The following is a 19,980-nucleotide window of genomic DNA, read 5'->3' on the forward strand; positions in this document are numbered from 1 at the left end:
CTAAGGCCCCCAAAATGGGCTCCAAGCAATAATCCTAAACAGTAAAGTAGGGGGAGCTGTAAAGCCCATAGATATTTAACAGTGGGTACCGCCAACATTTGGAATAGGCTAACCTTTGGGTTTCCTAGGTATTTCCCTAGGGCCACCCTGGGGAACTGGGTCCTCTCTCTGGGCTCATTTCCCTAAGATGCTGGTGATGCTCTCCTCAGCTGTAACTATGGTAACCTCTTCAGATATTGTGACACGTCCCCTCAGGCATATCTTCTTATTGTGTGTTTGGTCTGGCTACTTTGGATTAAAAAGAAGGGGGGGGGGGCGCTATCAGAAATAAGAAATAGGTGGTCTCACTTGCCATTTGTGTCAGTTGGCTTTTTGTAACTATGACCAAAATAGCCAAGACAACATCTTGGAAAATTCCTCCGCTTGGCTCATGGTTTCAGAGGCTTCAGTCCACCAGCCTTGGCTCTGTGGCGAGCTTGGCTCTTTGGAACTGTGGTGAGATGGACCATCATGAGGTTCACCACATGACAGAGAAAAAAAGAAAGTTAAAATATAGTCCCCATCCCACCATACAATGACATAAAGCTACCGACCTACTTCTCCCAGCCAGACCCTGCCTCTTAAAGCCTCCATTTCCTCCAGAAAAATAGTTGACAGCAGCTAGAAACCAAGCCCTGAACACTGGAGCCTGTGGGGGACATTGTGTGTTCAACTCCTAACATTATTATTTTGCAACAAAGACATAATGGAAGTGCAGACCTGTGCGAGAAAGTGCTGCAGCTAATCTCCAGGACAAAGCAACAGCCAGTTGGCTGCAGCTCTCCAGCTGCTTGCTGTCTGGCCGGAATATAAGCCCATCACTACCACATCTTCCGAGGTTTTCAAAAGAAACCAAAACATTTGATCCTTCAAGGCATTTTCCAGTGTATGAATGGATATCAACGATGATTAATTGAATGTTTTCAAAATATTCCATGTTCTCAGAGAAAGAATGGCTTTCTGGCTTGCATACTTTATTCCTACCAACAGAGACTAGCTGGAGCTGTGGTGGGCCTCTGCTCCCAGCTCCTCCCTCCAGGCTCTGCCAGAATCGCAAAACAGGGAGCTTTGCTTTGCTTGTCCCAAGCGGTTCCACACGGCCTGCTCTCCTCCCAACATCCTTCACTACGTTGTTTTGTCCACAGAAGATTTTATTTAGATATAGATTATGTTTTGGCAGGGAGTCCTGTTCTCCTAATTATGCTGATGAATGAAAAGCTGTTACCAAATATTCCACCTGCTTAGAATCACAGAACAGCGGAGCTGGAAGGGCCCTTTAGAGATCATATTGTCCGGCATTTTTCAAGCATTTATTTTGAGCTGAGGGCCGATAAAAAGAAGAATTCACGCTCAATAAGTAAATGGGATAAAGGTAAAAATATTATAATTAAGGTGATCATGGGGCAGAAAGCCCACTATGAATGGCTTTCTGATGCCCCAAACAGACCCCCGAGGACAATTGGAAAAGGGATTCTATGATCCAGCCCTTATTTTACCAGTGAGGAAAATGAGGCTCAGAGAGGAGAAAGAGCTCACACTCTGCCATTTAGTGGGTTAGAGGTGGAAACCAAGCAAACATGTTGGCGGGGGTGCTTGCTCAGACACATCACGGAGTCTCTGCTGCACAAAATGCCTGCAGAATGAATTAGCACAATTAAAAGACCTATCATCTGGAGGCTGCAAGAAAAGAGTCATTGATTGTGACTGCCCTTGGGGATGCCGTTTGCTGAGATGGCAAGGAGTTTCTGAGCCGCCCTAGGTGTCAAAGGGGGCTAGATGTGGCCTCTGGCATTGTCATCTGTATGCTGTATTCCCACAGCACCCTGCTAAAGATCTTGTCCCAGAGAATGCCACTGCATTGGCCTTTCCTAGGTGGCTCCTTGTTCAGACATGATATCTACTGCAGGAAACAAAAATCAAAGGAAGTTTTGACAAAAGAACCATGTTTGCCTCTTGGCCAGGCTTCTGGGGAAGAAGAAAGTAAATCAGTTTGAAGGGGTTTTTCTGTTGCACGCGCGGACGCACACACACGCGCGCGCACACACACACACACACACACACACACACACACACACACACACACACACGGCTTCTGTTCATTAGTGACATGGCTGCCTTCTTCCTTGTCTCATTCAGAATTAGGAGCTGAAATCTGAGGCAGGGAGGATGAGTGGCTGCCTCATTGACATCCTACCCTGTTGCTCTGTGGGATTCTGGTGTTAACACACTAATGAGATTAGCTTGATAATCCACACCAGGCCCAAGCTCCGAGTTCATTAGGGACCGGTGTACTGAGACCACTACACAGCTAATGATGGGCTTTAAAGGGCAGCTCACTGAATAGCTGAGCTCTTTGGAGCAGCCTTCACTGATTGCCCATACAGTACCTCTCCTCCTTTTCTTCCCAGCTGAGTGGATGCTGATAATAATGTTTTTGTTTTGTTTTCTTTCCTTTCCTTTTTTTCCCCCTTTCTTTCTTCTTCTTCTTCTTCTTCTTTTTTTTTTTTTTTTTTTGGATTGCAATTTGCTCAGCTAACAATGTCTTGGAGTAGATGGCAGTCATGTGACCCACATCCACCCCGTGAAAATATCAGCAGAGACATACTTGTGTGTCTTCAGCAAAGTATTTCTTCAAAGAGAGGAGCAATGGAGGGAAGGGGGAGGGGCTAGAGAGTGGGCTCAAAAGCCTAGCACATCATTATTCTGCCCTTCTTTCTTTCTGGAAGATGGCACGATGACTGGAGAGACAGTAACTGTCCTGATGCCTTGGGGACAGTGCCGGGAATGGAGATGATTCTATGCTCCATCTTCTCCGATTCACAACTCCAAGCTGACCATCTTCTGAGGTTTTCTTAAGGAGGAAAATGAGAGCTTTGGGTTAGTTTTAATAGGCAGATTTCCATAACACCTCTAACTAATAAATCAACTAATTTGGCTCTCTGGTTTTATAGGTCATGTAGCTACGACAGGTCAGGAGAAGCAGAAAGGCACACCCGGGGTAAACAACAAACGGCTCTGTGAGCAGCCGTTAGAAGAATTTGTCTTTAGATCCCAAGTCTGATGTTCTTATGAGTAATTTTTTTTCCCAAAGAGTTACGATTTCAAATGCTATGAAATAGCCAGCTAACTATGTTTTTTTTCAGAGACTACAGATAATGAGTAAATCATCGTGCATGTTAGTATTTGAAATTGTTCTTTAATGCCAGCAGCAATCATGAGACTCAGAATCAGTATCTTCTTCTCATTAGGAAAATCTGCAGCATCCGTGTGATTATAGCGATCTAATTGTAAGGTTCATCTCTTAAATAACCTTCATCTTGAAGGTTATTTAACATTCATTCTTCTGGGAAGAGTCTAGGCTTATGTGTGTTCATGCTCGCATCTATGCTGGTCTGGGAGAGGAGGCATATGGTGGGAGTTCTTGGTGAGGAAGACTACTTATTGTTAGGAGCCCAGCCATTTAAGGGCTCCTGCAATTTGTGTTTTGGAGTCCTGGACCGACGCCAGTGGTACAGCGTTCTAACATTGCCTTTCTGCTTGGCATGCGGTAATGCTTGCTTTAGAAAATGACTCTGTATTTAACCTTTCCACGTTCCCTTCATTTAATATCCAGATCGTGTGTAAACAGTCATCATGGGAAAGAAAGACAGTGGCATCTTGGCCACATATATGGGATGACCACTCCCAGCAAGCCCATGAGAACAACCGGGCTGTTTCTTTTTACACATCTCCTGAGAAGCCAAGCATTATGCTGAGCTCCAGAAAATAATGGGAAGGTTGAAGGGAAACAGGCACAATTCACACCCTATAAGGAAAAACCACTATCTAGGTGGGGACATTTGGAATATTGCTGTTTAAAGTGAAATGATATAGTGCAGAAACCATAGAAGAAATGGCTCTTTAAAAAAAAAAAACAAGATTTTGCTTATTTATTTTTATGTATATGAGTGCCCTGTAGGTGTCTTCCGACACAACAGAAGAAGGCATCAGAGGATCCATTACAGATGGTTGTGAGCCACCATGTGTTGCTGGGAATTGAACCCAGGACCTCTGGAAGATTAATTAGTGCTCTTAACCACTGAGCCATCTCTCCAGCCCAAGAAATGGTTCTTAAAACACGTCAGAGAGTGAGTGGTCCACATCAGGATTAAAGCAAAGATGCAGCAAGGCAAGGCAAGTGTTCCAGGAAGGCAGCCCCAGCAAACACACATCTTAGATAGGCTAGGATGATAGGCTTCCCAGAAGAAATATGGAATGGGGTTAGAGAACACATCTATCCATACATCTATACACGTAATAGAAAATATTGAGCACTGTTGTGGACAGAATAACGGAAGCCGTGACCATGATACCTTAAATGGCAAAGGATACGCATATGTGCAAATTAAGGATTCTTGTGGTGAGGGTACCTTGGGATATCCATATGGGCCCAATACAATCACAAGGTCCTCATATGTGAAGAGAGAGGCGGGAGAGTGAGAACCAGAGCTATTTGAGGAAGATCCATGACCACTGTAAGGATGAAGGTGGGAGGCTGTTAACCAAGGAATGGAAGGAGGCTGTAAGGGCTTGAAGGGGGAAGGAAATAGTCTTCCTTAGACTTCTGAGCTCGTTTGTATGTGTTCATACGTTGGTCTTTTAGTACAGTGAAAGCCATTTTAGACTTCTATTCTCCGAGAGGATGAGATAATTAATGTGTTTGAAGTTTTCAGTTGGTGGTGACTTATGACATCAAAAGCAGGAATCTAGTGAAAGCACCTTTGAAAGGTCATGTGACTGAGGTTAAAACCAAAAACAGGCCAGCAACAGAAGCCTGGTCTCATTGACTCACCTATATCACCGAGAAGTTTACCATTGGTTACTTGACTGCAGCTCTTTGATTAATGTTTGTAAAGGTGAAATAGCTGATAGAAACTTGAGGCACACAGAGAGCTTATAAGGACCCTGTAGAATGGGTGAGCCATGGTACACCCAACAAGAAAGAGCCAAAGCCTCTTCCTTCTATAAACCTGTTCTATTGAAATAGAATGTGGGTCATGTATCTTGTTTTAAATGCTGTAGTATCTACATTAACAGATTGTTTAAAAGGCCTGGGCATGGTGGTACTTTGTATAATGCCAGTACTTGGGAGGTGGAGACAGGAGGATTGAGAATTTAATTTAATCTTCAACTATGTAGGGAACTCATGGCCAGTATGGGCTATTGGAGACTTTATTCTAAGAGACAAAGAAAGGGAGAGAATTAAAATGAGCAGTTAATTAGGTTTAACTACACAGATGTACATTATACCAATAAACTCATCATAAGTTGAATACATTGTAAGTGGAAAGTACATTCCACTCCCCCTCACCCAGCTTAATAGCCCCACACACTGGAGTGTTGGCTGCTTTTTCTCACAGAGGTGAGGCTGCTGGGAGATGCAGCTGTCTGCATCAGTCTGACATCAAGAGAGAGGACTGGAGTGCAGAAAAAAGGATTCAAATTCAGAATTCAAAATACAGAACTGGGACTGGAGTTCAGTGCTAGAATGCTTGCCTAAGATCTACAGGGCCTAGGTTTGATTCTAGCACTAAAACGACATGAATAAATTTATTTTTATAAATAAATATTTATAAATAAATAAAAATAAAATTCAAGATAATTTTTATAAAGTACATTTTTTTTTTGTACCAGTGTAAAGCTGAATATCCTAAACTTAATCTCTTGCAAACTAGGAATGGTCTCTATTTAACTCCGCATTCCAGAGTTTTACGACTTTAATAGATAATCAGCATGAAACATTCTTAAGATTAAAAAAAATCTGTTCTTGTGTAGACTTTTGTATGCTTAGAGTACATTTACCTCTGGACAGCAGTACCTCAAGTATTCAAAAGACACATGGCTCACAGCATCTAGATCTGACCTCAGGGCTCTAAAGAGTGCCTAAGAATTTACTCTCAGGGACATATGTGGGATGAGGCTCAGAGTGGGGCGTGAGGCCGATACCACATGTGAAAGACCAAGGGAGAAGAGGCAGGGTCCTCTGAGAGGCAGAAGGCAGGCTATGGAGGGAAGGCAGGCGCTAGGGGTGGATAGGGCATGACGGGGCCTCCAGTCAAATGGCCTGCAGATTGTGATGCCTTGCACACATCTCTGGGGGTGGGTGAGACGGCATTCAGTGGGCTTAAGAACAGTATGGAGGATTCTGAACGTGACAGCAGTGGAGAAAAATTCACTCCAGTCCTCTCCCTGGTTAATTCTTTGCAATAAAAGTGAAGTGAAGTTTAAAAGAAAAAGCTGAGCAGTCTGTATGTTTCCTGTAAGTTTCCATGAAAAGGCTCAGGGACTATTCACATACTGGAGTGTTAGTTTTTCCTTCTCCTCTTTCTAGAATCCAGTATAGTGCTGAGCCCTCTCCACAATCTTTAATTAACTTCGATGCTGCTGAGTTCCCGCAGGCGCCAGACACTGAAAAGCCCCATGTCTCCGTGTTTCCATTCACCCTTTCCATCTTCTATCACGTACAATGGGATTCTGCAGGTCCAGGGAGACTGAGTGTTGTGCTTAGTACCACAAAGCCATGGAGTCGAGTGCTGAGATCTGACCAAAGGCATGAGCCTCAGAGACTCCATAGGCCTGAGGGAAGCAGGACCCGGCATCGTCCAATGCTGCAGGATGCTTTTCCAAGCTGGAGTTGGAAGGGTAACTATAGCTACACTCAGGCTTCTCCCTTTCAACAGAGTGATGCTTTCTTTGCTGGTAAGTCCCCAGGAGGTCTAGCAGACTCTGACATCCAAAAAGTCATAACATGACCTTGTTGTTGCTGTCCATGTCAGGGGCTGTGACAGCATGTACTGAACCATATATTCCCGCCTACTTCTGTCCTGATCAGCCTCATGGGATCAGCAACTTACACAACTTATCCTTCCTAGACATCCCCACAGATTTCCTATCTGCCTTTTTCTGCTCATTCTCCTAGTGACCTCAGATCCTTGGTATTCAATTGAGGGAGTGATGAGCAGTGCCCTGGGGCAGATGAGCGTCACAGGTAGGAACACACAGGGCCCCTTCGCATCCACACACCTAGGCTTTTCCTGAACTCAGTACCAACAGAACCCTCCCGGCACTCCTAACTGGTGTTAACTAGCCGGCTGACATTTTAAACACCGTTTCTAATTGCTGTTTCTACCCAGTGATATCCAGCATCTATTATATAAAAAGAACCCTCAAACCAATACCTATCCTCGTTTTTCCTCCCCTCATACAGGAAGCAGCAGGTTCCTGTGTTTCTTGAACAAGAATTCTTTTTTTTTTTTCCAGAATGAGTTTCTATTCAATTAGCTACAAATGTGTTCTCTCTGTGAGTTTGTGTGCCCATGTATATAAAGATATACAAATCTGTACACTCATTTGGTTATTTAAACAGAAATTCCAATTTTTTTTGGAATAAAGGAATAAAAATTTATTTTGGGAGCAGTGTAAGCGTCAATCCAATCACGGCGTATTTAAAGATCAATGTCTCTCCTCTTTCTCCAGTCTCCTAAATATCTCAACAGACTACAGAGAAAACAGGTCAAAAGTATCTAAAAACCCCCAGTCCACAGCGTGCCTGTCCTTTATATTAAAACATTTTAAATATATCCCTATCTCGCTGGTGCCCGCTGGTCGTCTACAGGCCTTTGTTGCGTAAGCAACATCCGAGTTCACGGAGATGGCTTATCTGACCAGTTCTAATTTACCTTCTGCCCATTACCTCACTCAACTTTGAATTTAAAAACCCTCCTGTTGTTTGGAAATGATCTTGAAGGACAAAGTCAGAAAGCTAGATGAGCAGGTCCTAGAGACCAGGGGACTGTAAGAGCAAGTTCCTTTTGTCTGTTTGGGTCAAAATGAGGGACTGAGGGTCAAGTCCAATCCAGATGCCTTCTGTGATGGGGCTGATCGCTCAGAAAGGCATTTCTATGATGCTCAACTCTGCCTGGCTTCCTCATCTCCTTCTCCTTTTCCTCAGGTGATGCTTCTTTGCCCTGGGTTTCAGGGGAAACCCTCCGACATTAAGCTTTGTGATGACCTTTCCTCTCAGCTCCATTTTCTGCCTTCACACTGTGCCACTTGAGTTTCTGTGTCCCTGGGAGCCCTCTACCCCATGTCCAGCCTAACCGTGGAAGAAACCAAACAGGCCCCTGGGCTGTAGAGCTCAAGGGAAAAGAGGGGCCCCACTACTGATGGCATACTCATGTGTCAGCTTCAAGGGTGGCAGTGCTGGGATGGGGTCCTAACTCCACTGGGACTCCGCAGTTCCTAGGTGCTGTTCTCTCTTCTCTGCCTCTGTGACATCTGATGCCGATGCCCTCGCTTTGGAGCACATACTCACTCTGCTCAACAGGTTGCTTTCTGTGATCAATTTTGAGAAAACAGCATGGTGGCCATAGTTAATGCTCTGTGATATATGTCATGGGCCATTCGGTGACCTGGCAGCTCACTAAATAATGGCTCTTTTATGAGAGAGAAAAGGAGAGAGGGAAGGAGGGAAGGAGCAAGGGAATAAGAAAGGGATGGAAGGAAGGAGAGAGAGAGAGAGAGAGAGAGAGAGAGAGAGAGAGAGAGAGAATAAATGCACACACATGGAGATCTGGGAACTACTTTGGATGTTGGTCCCTGCTCTCCACCTTGCTTGGCACTGATCTCTTTGTCATTTTCCCATTGCTTACACCAAGCTCTGCCACCTTCCAGGATGCTCCCGTTTTGTCCTCCCATCTCCCCATAGGATCACTGAGATCGCATACACTTGTGCTACGTGTTCGTGGGTTCTGTGGATTCAAACTCAGGTCCTCCTGATTCAGCAGTAAATCTTTTTACCCACTGGGTCATCCTCCCAGCCCATGATTCATTTCTTCTTAAATGGCCCCACAGCACGAATACTATTGTTACCTTAAGTTGTTAGGGAGAGCGTTGAGCCCCCCCACCCCCAGAGGTGAGACAGGCTTGTTCACCACTGCACATTTATTTGATAAGGTTCCATTTACAACTTCCAGCAGTCTGGCTTCAGAATCAGGTGCTCCCCCTTGCTATGGGGGAGGGGAGCTGATTTTTGCCTGGTCCTATGTCAAGTGCACAAAGACATAGTTTCACATGTCTTCTCAAGAGCTGGGTTTGCTCAGCCTTTTGTGAGACATGTGACCACGTCAAATAACTGGTGACTGAGAGAGCCAGGTGAAGTGCTTTCCTCATCGAACAGACACTGCCTGGGTTTCTAATCGGGACTCCACTCACTGTCACCAAAACGATGAGTACAGATACAAGTTTCTGCCTTTGCGCAGCTCAGCAGGGATCAACCAACTGGGTCTATGAGCAAAGACACTTCAAAGTTGGGTGAAAGGTGGGGGTGGGGGTGGAACAGAGAGGGTACTTGGTTAGCCAGGGTTGAGGGTGAGATGAAGGAGAGCACCTGTCTTCCTGTGTCTGAGCTAAGATGGGAGTTGCATGGGGAGGAAGGTTCAGGCGATGAAACAGGCAGGGAGGCAGCCTCAAGTCTAGCTTAGGAGTAACAGAAGCACAGCAAGCCCAGCCCGTGGCGCTGGAACCAAGCTAGTATGGCTGAATCACCAACAGAAGGGAACGCCCTGTAATGAGGCAGAGGCCTCAGGAGCTGAGGTCCATCTGCCTTAAAACGTGGCATTAAATCCCACTACCGCTAACCAAGCTATTCTACAGCTCCTTAGCAGAGAGATTTGCTTTTCTTGTTTCAGAGAGCCATTGTTAGAAACATTTTATCCAGACCCCGGGAGCGCGGCTCGCGATGCAGATTTCATTCTAAACATGCCCGCACACCCACCACCATCATTTCTTCCTCCATCGGGACTGTGTCCTGCAGAGGCGCAATGCGGGTGGAAACCTTCACAACCACCGAAGCACTTAACACACACCGTCACTATCAGCCTTCATAAACAGGGCCTGCTTGGGACGATGCATATTCATCCCCTCAGCAAGCTAACCTATACTGAGTGCTCAAAGCTGCCTGGCTCCTGGCAAACAACTATAAAAAAAAGTTAACAACCATGTTGACTTCTCTCCTCCTTTTAACTTTCAGAAGCAGGGCTATCACGGGACTGTTTCATGTGCCCCTGTCCCTCTTCTTTTGCAGGCCAGAACAAAATCTGCTTCATCCCAGGCATGGTGGGACCTATATTAGAGATGACACTTATCCCCGAGGCTGAGCTCAGGAAAGCCACCATTCCGATCTTCTTCGACATGATGCTGTGTGAATATCAAAGGACCGGGGCTTTCAAAAAGGTAAAAGAATGATGCGGGGGAATTCGTGCCAGCATTCCTAATCCTCAGCCCATTTCTCCCATAATGATACCCTAGTTCCATCTGCCCGTGCTTCACTGAGAGGCTTCCACAGGATAGGGACATTATTCGTGTGCCCGGAATGAGCTGGCAGATCACATTCGGTCAGTATTCTATCACAGTTCCTGCCTGAGGCCAATAAGAGCATGCACTATTTTGCCCTATTTTTATTCCATCCCATGCTCAAGCTATGGGAATCTTACTTCCAGACCCAGTGACTGCCCCACCATCTCGTGCTTGCTCCTAACGCTGTCCAGCACTTCATCTTCCTGAATGAATTTGAAAATCTGCATTCTCTAGAGGGGGAACAAAAGGTCCTATTAGCCAAGTGTCACATGAAGGCTGAACTTGAAAGTGGACAGCAAATGGAGGTAGAGGCCTGTCAGCCAAGAGGCACATGTGTGCATGCCAGGAACCCTAGGCTTCCTTGAGGACATCATTCAGAGCCTGTGTAAAATGCAGTAATTCTTACTCAAGTGTTTTCATGGATGGGAGGAGGGCCATTATCAAGGCCACATCATTCTAGAAGTTGGGTCTGGGTAGCAAGTGTCCATTCCCACAGCAGATTCATGCACCATGTAGCCATGTGGTTGTTTAAGAAGGTGGTCTCGAAGCCATAGCCAGGCTGCCTGAGTATTTCTCTTACTTTTTGATCACTTCCCATGTGTCCCACGTCCAGTCAGAACTCCAAGTTCTTCACCTCCACCCAGTGTTTCTGCCTCTTGCTTCAAACCCCATCTTGCCACCAGATAGTCTTCTTGGAAGACTTCTGTAAGAGACAGACTCTCAGCTCCCCTTCTTTGAGGTCATTAGATTAGTTCTATGGCTCCTCCCTGGCTTGATCATTTTCACGTTCTTGCCCATCAGAGGCCATGCCTGCCAGCTACTGTTTCAGGTCCACCCACCCCAACTCTGAATGCCTATTGAGCTTGTCAGTCATTACCTCCATTCTGTTGTCCACTTTACACACCCTCCAGCCATTCCTGAATGACTTTCTCTCACACAGTGTTCTTTATATTTCTTCTGCCTGTTCCTTCTCTATCATTCGGAACTGGTCCTGTGAGCTGGACCCAAGTGCTGGGTCCTTTTAGAGACCTTTGTTCCCCTGCTTGTCATTTGTGTATGTTGGTATTGACCATGCTGCCCTGACTATAGTCATTTCTATGCAACTATTGGGCTCGCTCTCAACCCCACCTAATCAGGATGGCTTTGGTGACCGTGGCAGGTATTAACTGGTGTTCAAGGTCTGCCAAACATGCTGTGTACTTTCCTTAGCTTTAGTTCATGTGGTCTCTCTTATTTATTATCTTTGAGATTGGTGACACCAATGTCCAACTTGGAGAAATTCGAGAAGTGAAATTTTTGTTGGCAGTTGGTGTTGCAGCCCGAGCTGCCAAAAATGTCAAAATGCCTTGGGGGCCAAAATGTCTCGGACCGCTCTGTCAGTGTTGGACCCGAACTGCCAAAAAGCCTTGGAGGCTACGTTGTTAGAGCCTGCACTGCCCCAAGTTGCTCTGGTCTGCAGGTCGGGGTTCAGCAAGAGAGAGAGTGAGGACGGTCATGAGGAATGGAGACCAGAGTGTGATTCAATCCCGTTTATTCTTCAGTCTCTCTTCTCTCCAAGTCCCTAGTTCCAAGTTCCTAGTCCCTAGTGCCTCCAAGTTCCAAGTTCTTTCTACAAGTGCTAAGTGCCTAATACCTAATAATAATTCTTCCTAGTTCTCTAGTCCAAGTGTCTTCTTCCTCAATGCCTAATTCCTACTCCAAGTTGTACTCTCTAACCTAATTCCTAGTTCCAAGTTGTACTCTCGAGTGCCTAATAATCTGTTGCTTTCTTCTAAGTTCTCTAGTCCAAGTGTCTTCTTCCTCAATGCCTAATTCCTACTCCAGTGTCTGAATCTCTGTTACTCCAAATTGTTCTGAACTCTCCTGTCTGCCTCTCACCTTTTATATGTCTTACTTCTAAGCCACGCCTCTAAGTCACGCCTTTAATCATGCCCTTAGGTCTTGTCTCAAAATCTGATCTCTAAGTCACACCCTTAAGTCACACACCTTTAAGTCTCACACACCTAAGGGAAAATCCTGGGTATCTAAAGCAAGATGATATCAGAGAGTGCTCAGCTGTTGTAGGCTAATGTAATCAAGTCTCTTTTCAGGGTATATGGCTCAAGATGGCTGCAAGGATGATAGCCACCTTCTGTCGGCTCCCCACAAGTTGGTGTCTTAATCTAATGTGTTCAGGTCCTTGGTCTTTTAATCAAAGTACTCAAGTAAAGGCACACAGACATGACCAAGGAGCAGAGAAACAATTCCAAAGCAAATGGATAATACAGGTCAGATGCACTGTCAAGAGTGATAGCAGGTCACAAGAGTGAAAGAGTGCCAGGGCATAGCTAGTATTTGGGGCTCCCCCTCATAGAAAGGAGGGGCTAATTACTGAGGGTTGTAATTCCGGTGCTTCTCTGCTTTGATGGACAGATTATAGTTATCTTTTTCCACTCTGCATGTCCATCCCCATGAAGCATATGATTTTGACCATATTCATGTCTCATTATGCATAGATGTAAGATGATAAATAGGAATTTTTCTTGAACATATCACTTGTAGAACAGTTTGTCTTACTGTATACACAGCCCAAACCATTGTAGCCCCTGGATGAAGCCCCTACCTTCTATACTATGATATGGCTGCTGAGAATATATTTGAATAGAAACTATTTACAAAAGGGGAGCCTTTGATGGCTGTTAGGGGCACAGAAACACTACATTTTTCAGAGTTGAGTGTATGTGGGCCTTGGTGCAGGTTGAAGTCTTAGATTGTGTGTGTGTGTATGTGTGTGTATCTGTATATATGTGTGTGTGTGTGTGTGTGTGTGTGTGTATGTGTGTGTGTGAGTAAGTATAGTACATGTAAACTGGGGATCTTAGGTATATGCATATAGCCTAAGCTAAGTTGAGTCTAAGTTTACTAAGCTATTCCCTATGCTTGCTGCCTCAAAATACACACATCTAGACTGTGGCAAGGCGGAGCTTACAATACACAGGTTAGCATTATCTGAAAACCCATGCTCTGACCACTGTTCTTTCTAGTAAACACCTGCTGAAGGAATGAAAGCCTTCTAGGGCAGTGCTTTCTCCAGAGCACTGATGGAACACCAGTCCCACAATACCCTCCAAGGAAAGGCCTTAGGCTACCACTGCACATTGTAACCCTTCTTGGAGATTTCTAGTGTACACTAACCAGGAGCTGACATATGGCATGACCAAAGGCCTATTCGATTTCTCAGATTTATTCTTCAAAACATATATATGGGCTCCATCATTCTTCCAAATCTAACTCTGAAAGAACAGTTCTACAAGGAATAAGGGGGTCTAGTTTGTTGTTATGGTACATTTATGAATAGACACTCTGCATACCCCACCTCCCTTGGGGATACTGGTAGCTCCCAGTTCCCAGAAAGACCCCCTTTGTAGTTAGCCTGAAAAGAAATGAGACAGAAGAGTGCAGATGGAGAAAGAAATTCTACTTGATCCCTTGGACTGGAGAAACTTGGAAGTGATATAGGCCAGAATGAATATCTGAAGACGGCTTAGGACGAGCTGCCATTTAAGGGGGAAAAAAAAGCATGAGGGTCCTGAAGGCACATGGCGTTAGAGGACAAGCCATCCTGCCACCTTGCAGAGCAGCACTTCCCATCAGCTGATACCTTAGGGGAGGTCCTGAACACAGGCATGCAGAAGGAACACCCCTGCAGCCGATGGCCTGCAGCATGCTAAACAAGATCCAGCGACTGTCTGATTGAGACCTCATTTTAAGCACGGCTCCCAATTGCTTCTCTTCACTGTTCCCTTATCAAAAGAGACAGGACAATCAGGCTGACTAATGGGGCAGGTGCCCTTGTGAAAACTATCTGGAATGTTCGATGGGAGCTCAGCTCGGAAAGGACTTGACCCAGGTACGTGGTTTTGGGCTCAGAGCAAGTGAGGGTGGAAGCCGTCCTCTTCAAAGGAGGCAGGCAAGCCCGATAAGCCCTCGGACAGCCATGATAGCAGAGCCAGATTGGAGTCTAGAATGCTGAGACCTTCTGTGCAAACCATCCTAAGTACATTGTCCCAAAAACAATCTGAGAGGAGAAGACCTTGTACCCCTATTAGAGAACCCAGATTTCCGAGAGGAGCTAAGAGAACTGAGAGGAAAAGGAGCCTGGGCCTTTGTTCTCAGTTCATACCAGGCTTTCTGGCCCAGAACTAATTGTCCAGCCCTTCTTTGGGCTCTTTGTTGCTTAACTGCCTGGAGAAATTCTAGATAGCTCTGGACTCAGGCTTTGGGAAAGGCTATGCATCTCCTGGGTTCATCTGCAAAGAGCAAGATAGACTCAAGGGTAGTATAATCGGCTGGGTATGAGTAAGGAGGGTGTTAGACTCTAATCAGCCCAGTCTGCTTGGGGGCGGGGGGGGGGGAGATGGAGGAGAGGAAACCCCAGGACGTCTCTCTCTTTCTCTACCCGACTCCTTGTTCTCCTCAAGGCCAGATTGTCTTGTTTCCCCTTAGCCCAAGTCCTAAATGCCACAGGCAACTGACAAATACAATTGGTGTCCTCTTCATGAGGGCAGTCTTCCCTCCCAGACCCTTTCAGAACTCTGTCACTGCCTCGGATGGGATCGGATGGGAGGCTCCACCCCCACCCCATATATGCAATGAATCTTTTGGTAAAGGGGACATGTAAATAAGCGGCCTAGGGTTGGCGTCACCATGGCTACTGTGTCAGGAGGTGCCATTCTCCTGTAGGAGGAAAACTCATTGTGTCCTGACAGTGATGTGCAGCTCATCTGACAGGGTGACTTGTTTGTAAACTTGTCTCTACACTATACCAGGCATGCCTGCAGACCAGAGCTGGTCCTTCAGTTGGGAACTCCCAGAAATCTGTAAGCACCAGACACTAAACTTGAATGTCAAGTCCTCCATTCGTCAAGTCTTCCATCCAACCACATTTCATGAAAAAAAAAAAAAAAAAAAAAAAAAAAACCTCAGGATAGGGAAGGGAATTCCAGGGAATTTCTAAAAATAATCCTCTTTTGGCAATATAGTCAAAGGCAAGAGACAAGGAGACTCCAAGGAGATGGTTTTAGAAGTTAGGGAATGCCAATCACTGCCTAAGTGATCCCCTGTGGTAGAAAGACTGGCTACTTTTCAGGTTACTTCTCTGTGGAAGAAGAAAACCAAGGCTTCCAGAGGAAAGACTGTTATAGAACCTGAGAGCCTGGGATAGAAACTATAGAATGGCCATCTAAGGTAGAGTACAGAATGGGACTATGTCCAGTCGGACAGAGGGCTGAGCCCCTAGCAAGCAGGGGAGACTTGAGATTCCAGATAGAATCAAGCTGGAAGGAGAATGTCGCCTTCATTAACAGTATCTAGCACCATGCTTGTACACAATAGGAGCTCAATCATTGCTGAGTTAATTAGCAGATCAAGAGGTTCTACTGAGACTGAATCTTGGCATGGAGTAGGCATGGCAATCCCAATGGTCTGGATCATGAGTGTGTTCTGAACACCTCTGTGCTTTGCAGCCTGAGACATCTGCTGTCTGTAAACTATGCGCGTTTGGGTCTCCCCAGTTCTGTCGTCTCATTGGTAGAATGAATATTATTCCATTGCAGCTTACTAACTGGAACTCTTACGGGAATGTGTGGGGTCAGTTAGAGACCAGATCAAGAAAAGTCTACACTGGTTCCCACAGGCCTCTCTTGTCACATAACATCATCACCTCCAATTTCCTGTCAATCTTGTCTCTACCTACTGACCAACATTTTGTTAACAAAGGAGTCCAAAGGTGGATGGACAGCTTCATCTTCATTATCCTTCTGTCACCCAGGCGTAGAATACCCTGTTCCTATTTAAAGTCAGCACCCAAAAATATGAAGAAGCTCTCCTGGTTCCTACATTTCAGCTTTAGCAGGGCAGGGTTCCTATCAGAAAAGTCTCTATTGAACAAGATAATAAATATCTGGGACGTTGTTCAGCTGCTAGGAGAAGCAGCAGAAGTGTGGGAGAGAGCCTGGCAAGCTAGGAGGGAAGGTCCTTCCTGAAAGTTTGGGATTCACACTCTTGGTTTGAGTTAGTTCTCAAGATTCAAGAGACCTCTGTAAAATCTGACTTCTGCCAAAATAACATTTTTCCTAACAAATACACCCCTGACAGAGATAGGGTGAACAAATGACAAAGGGATAAAGATGTGAGGCTAGTGGGGAAGATGGAATTAATTTGGAGGAGACAGACTCCAGTCTAAGCACTGCACAATGACAATGTTCATGGAGAGACCTGTCACAGTGATAGCACGGTGTATGTGTGGGAAGGGTTGTAGTCCCGGGTCTAACCTAATGCAAGTTCAACCAGCCTTTGAAACCTAAGACAAAGTTCCTCTGCTTTGGGGTGTCCTCCTTTATAAAGTGGACACACCATCCATCTCCCATGGCTGCAGTAAGTAAGGTTTACATGAGATAGTGATGTCAGTGGTGAGGACAGGGACACAATGTTCATGTAGTCACTGTGAATACTGACTGAGAATCCACTGTACCCTAAGCAACAGGCTTGACCTCGTACACATGATTTCCCAGTAACTTCTTAGACTGCCATCGTGAAGTAGGTACTGTTTCAAACCCACATTGAATGGACAAAAGAGAGTGACATCAGAAAGATTAGCTAACTTATTCATAACCTCATGGCCAGGGAAAAACGTCAAAGCATGATTTGAGTGAATCAAAGTCTATGGGCACAGGCAACCCTGCGCATGGCACGGGATGTGTCTATCAGAGATTTTAACTCTCCTACTCGTCCCGGAAATCTCAGGAGCTGTGTGCCATCTCTGGCTCTGCCCCCTCCCTGGTACCCTGCAATTTGCCTCCCGACAAGCTCTATTGTGACCCCGAGACAAGTGCTTATTTACCCCATTCACTGCTCTGCTCCAAAGAGCAGTTCATCTCACCAGGAGGATCGGTGCCAGGATTTTCCAGAGAACCACTCAGGCCGCAACAACAGCAGAATGCTGTGTTTCTCTCGCCTAGAGCTGCTTTCCAGTAGTGTTCAGCAACAATAACAGGCAGCATTACTGATGATAACGGGGGCGGGGGGGGGGGGGAGAGCTCGCTCAGTGCATGTGAACTTTTATGTGGCTTTATATGTGTATAAACCCTCCTCTACTTACAGCAGCAGGATGCCATGGATGTTGCTGTAACGCTGTTTGCGTTGACAAGGGATTACATCCGCCTTGACACCTGTTTTGTAAATAGAGCTTCATGCTAGTGTTTCTGTGCTGGCTGTAGCTGTATTTGCACAGCAGAGCTGAGCAGTTGTGTCATAGACCATCCTGCCTGTGGGGCCTAACTTTATCCACTGGCCCATTGCAGAGAATCTCTGCCGATATACCTTAGTTAACTGAGGCTTAGAAAGACCTTCTAGTTCTTCATCGATATGTAAGATGAATGGAGGAAGGCTCCAACACCTATGTATTTGCTACTGTTGCACCACCACAGCCAAAGTACCTGATAGAAACAATTTTAAGATTACGAAGATTTATTCCGGCTTGTGGTTTCAGGTTTCTGTCCATCATAGGAGGTCAAGCATGGCAGCTCAGTTAAAGGTGGCTGTTGTTTGACAGAGGTTGTCTACTTCACAGTAGGCCAGGAAGAAGAGCATGACAGGAACCAAGCTGTGCAACTCTCAGAGGCTCACACCCAGTCACCTGCTTCCACCAGCTATGCTCACCTCCAAAAGGTTCCACAGCCTCCCAAAACAGTGCCACCTACTGAGAGCCAAGCATTCAAGACCTGAACCTGACCCAATGGCCCAGACAGGGAGCCTATTTCTATAGGTATTATCTGTGGGCTTATTTCTTTATGCTCTTAATATAGAGGACATCTCTAAGTATCACAGACCCCAGCTCCTGACATTGGAAAATAATAATGCAGACAAGATGCCTGCAAGATGCATCCTATAAGGGACATGCTTCATTTGCAGACTGGCAGCTCCATCCCCCCTCCAGACAGCCCTACCATGCTCCCTGTCATCTCTCTCTCTCTCTCTCTCTCTCTCTCTCTCTCTCTCTCTCTCTCTCTCTCTCCTTTTCTCTCTCTTTCTTTCCTTTATAACCAGGGGAATGTGAAAGCTTCAGGCAAGGCTAAATTCAGAGGCTGGCTGGCTTACTTCTTCTCTTCTTTCCCCTCCCCTTTCTTCCTTCCTTCCATTCCTCCATCCCTCTCTCCAAGTCCCTGCTCCAGCTCTACTGCACCCTTACCTCCATAGCTTTGCTCCCACCATCCCCCACAGGGACTGCCCTTCCCTTTATATTTATCACAACCCTACCCATGGCTCCAGGCCCCCTTTATCACTTTCAGAATCTCTTTTCCAAACTCTGGAAATTTACGGAAAACTCGTGGTGCTTGTGCTAGATCAACATAAATTTTCTGGTCTTTTCTGTTGACTTTGAGCACCCTGAGTGGGTGGGGGAAATGGTGGCATTGCATAAGTGGGGGAGATATTGAATCTGCCCCCTGTTTTTTCTATCACCTCAAGATTTTGACTCCATAGACTCCATCCTTTATGCATAGGAAAGAGCTGCCAAAAGGCTTCCAACATTCATCTGAGGCCGGAGATGGCCCCTGCTTCATCTGTAATAATAAGTGGCACTTACTGGAGGCTGTGCCAGACCAGGGATAGCTGCTCATCATGCATTATTGCATTCAAAGGTGACTCTTGACCTCCTGGCCTCATGGGATATTATAAAGACTGAGTGTGAAGAGGCTGCGTTAGACTAAAGCTAAGTAGCCCTGATGCCTCCTTAGATCTCAGGGGCCTTTGCTAAAGTCCCCCTTCCTCTCTGCAAGGACCAGTTTTGTTCAGAGCAGTAAATGACCCAGGTGGACCGCATGCTTGATTGCATCCTTCAGAGTATGTACCAGGACAATGCAAGGTGTTCTGAGTCACAGTCTTGTAGAGAGACACAGTGGAATGCTTCAAAAGACTGTATTGAATAAGCCGTGATTTCCGCTGGACGAAATGCTTCTTGACATTGGCACTAGGCAGAAAACATTCTCTGATTTCAATGCAATGGATTTGGGAAAAATCACAGAAGGAAAGTTGATTTCTGATTATTAATCTTGTCTCTGACTTCTGCTGTTACTGGTCTAGTCTCGAGAAATATTTGCTTTATATCTTATTTATATTTTCCAGCGTGTGTGTGTGTGTGTGTGTGTGTGTGTGTGTGTGTGTGTGTTTAAACACACTCATACATATCAACTCATGGAGATGGGAAGGCTTCTAGGGACTCAGAGTGTCATCAGGTCTGTGCTCGACCCCTCCTCTCTGCTTCCCTCAATAGAGTGTGATTCCAAGCAGACATTCATTGGTGTCATCATTAGCAGTCTCAGGCTTGCAACAGGCCCTTTCCAGACTGAGAAGCATGACACTTGTTGGTAAGAGTTTCAAGCAAGTTTCAGGTTAGACTCACTGGATCAGCCTAGGTCTTCATGATTCTTGGGACATGAGTGTTGGAATATACCAGTTAGTAGCTAGGCCTGTGTCAGGTGTCCACATTAGCCAGGAGGTGTTTTGAGA

At 45.7% G+C, this 19,980-nt stretch overlaps 1 protein-coding gene across 1 annotated transcript in view; it reads left to right on the forward strand.

The window, feature by feature from the left end:
* The window catches only part of Dock2 (dedicator of cytokinesis 2), a 409,472-nt gene that overhangs the window by 343,989 nt on the left and 45,503 nt on the right, over positions 1–19,980 (forward strand). Inside the window, exon 33 of the mRNA XM_034506657.2 lies at positions 10,163–10,311. Within this exon, the coding sequence (XP_034362548.1) occupies positions 10,163–10,311 (149 nt within the window). The remainder of the gene's footprint in view (positions 1–10,162; positions 10,312–19,980) is intronic.

This window comes from Arvicanthis niloticus, chromosome 6 (assembly GCF_011762505.2).
Source record: "Arvicanthis niloticus isolate mArvNil1 chromosome 6, mArvNil1.pat.X, whole genome shotgun sequence".
In the NCBI taxonomy this organism is placed as follows: domain Eukaryota; kingdom Metazoa; phylum Chordata; class Mammalia; order Rodentia; family Muridae; genus Arvicanthis; species Arvicanthis niloticus.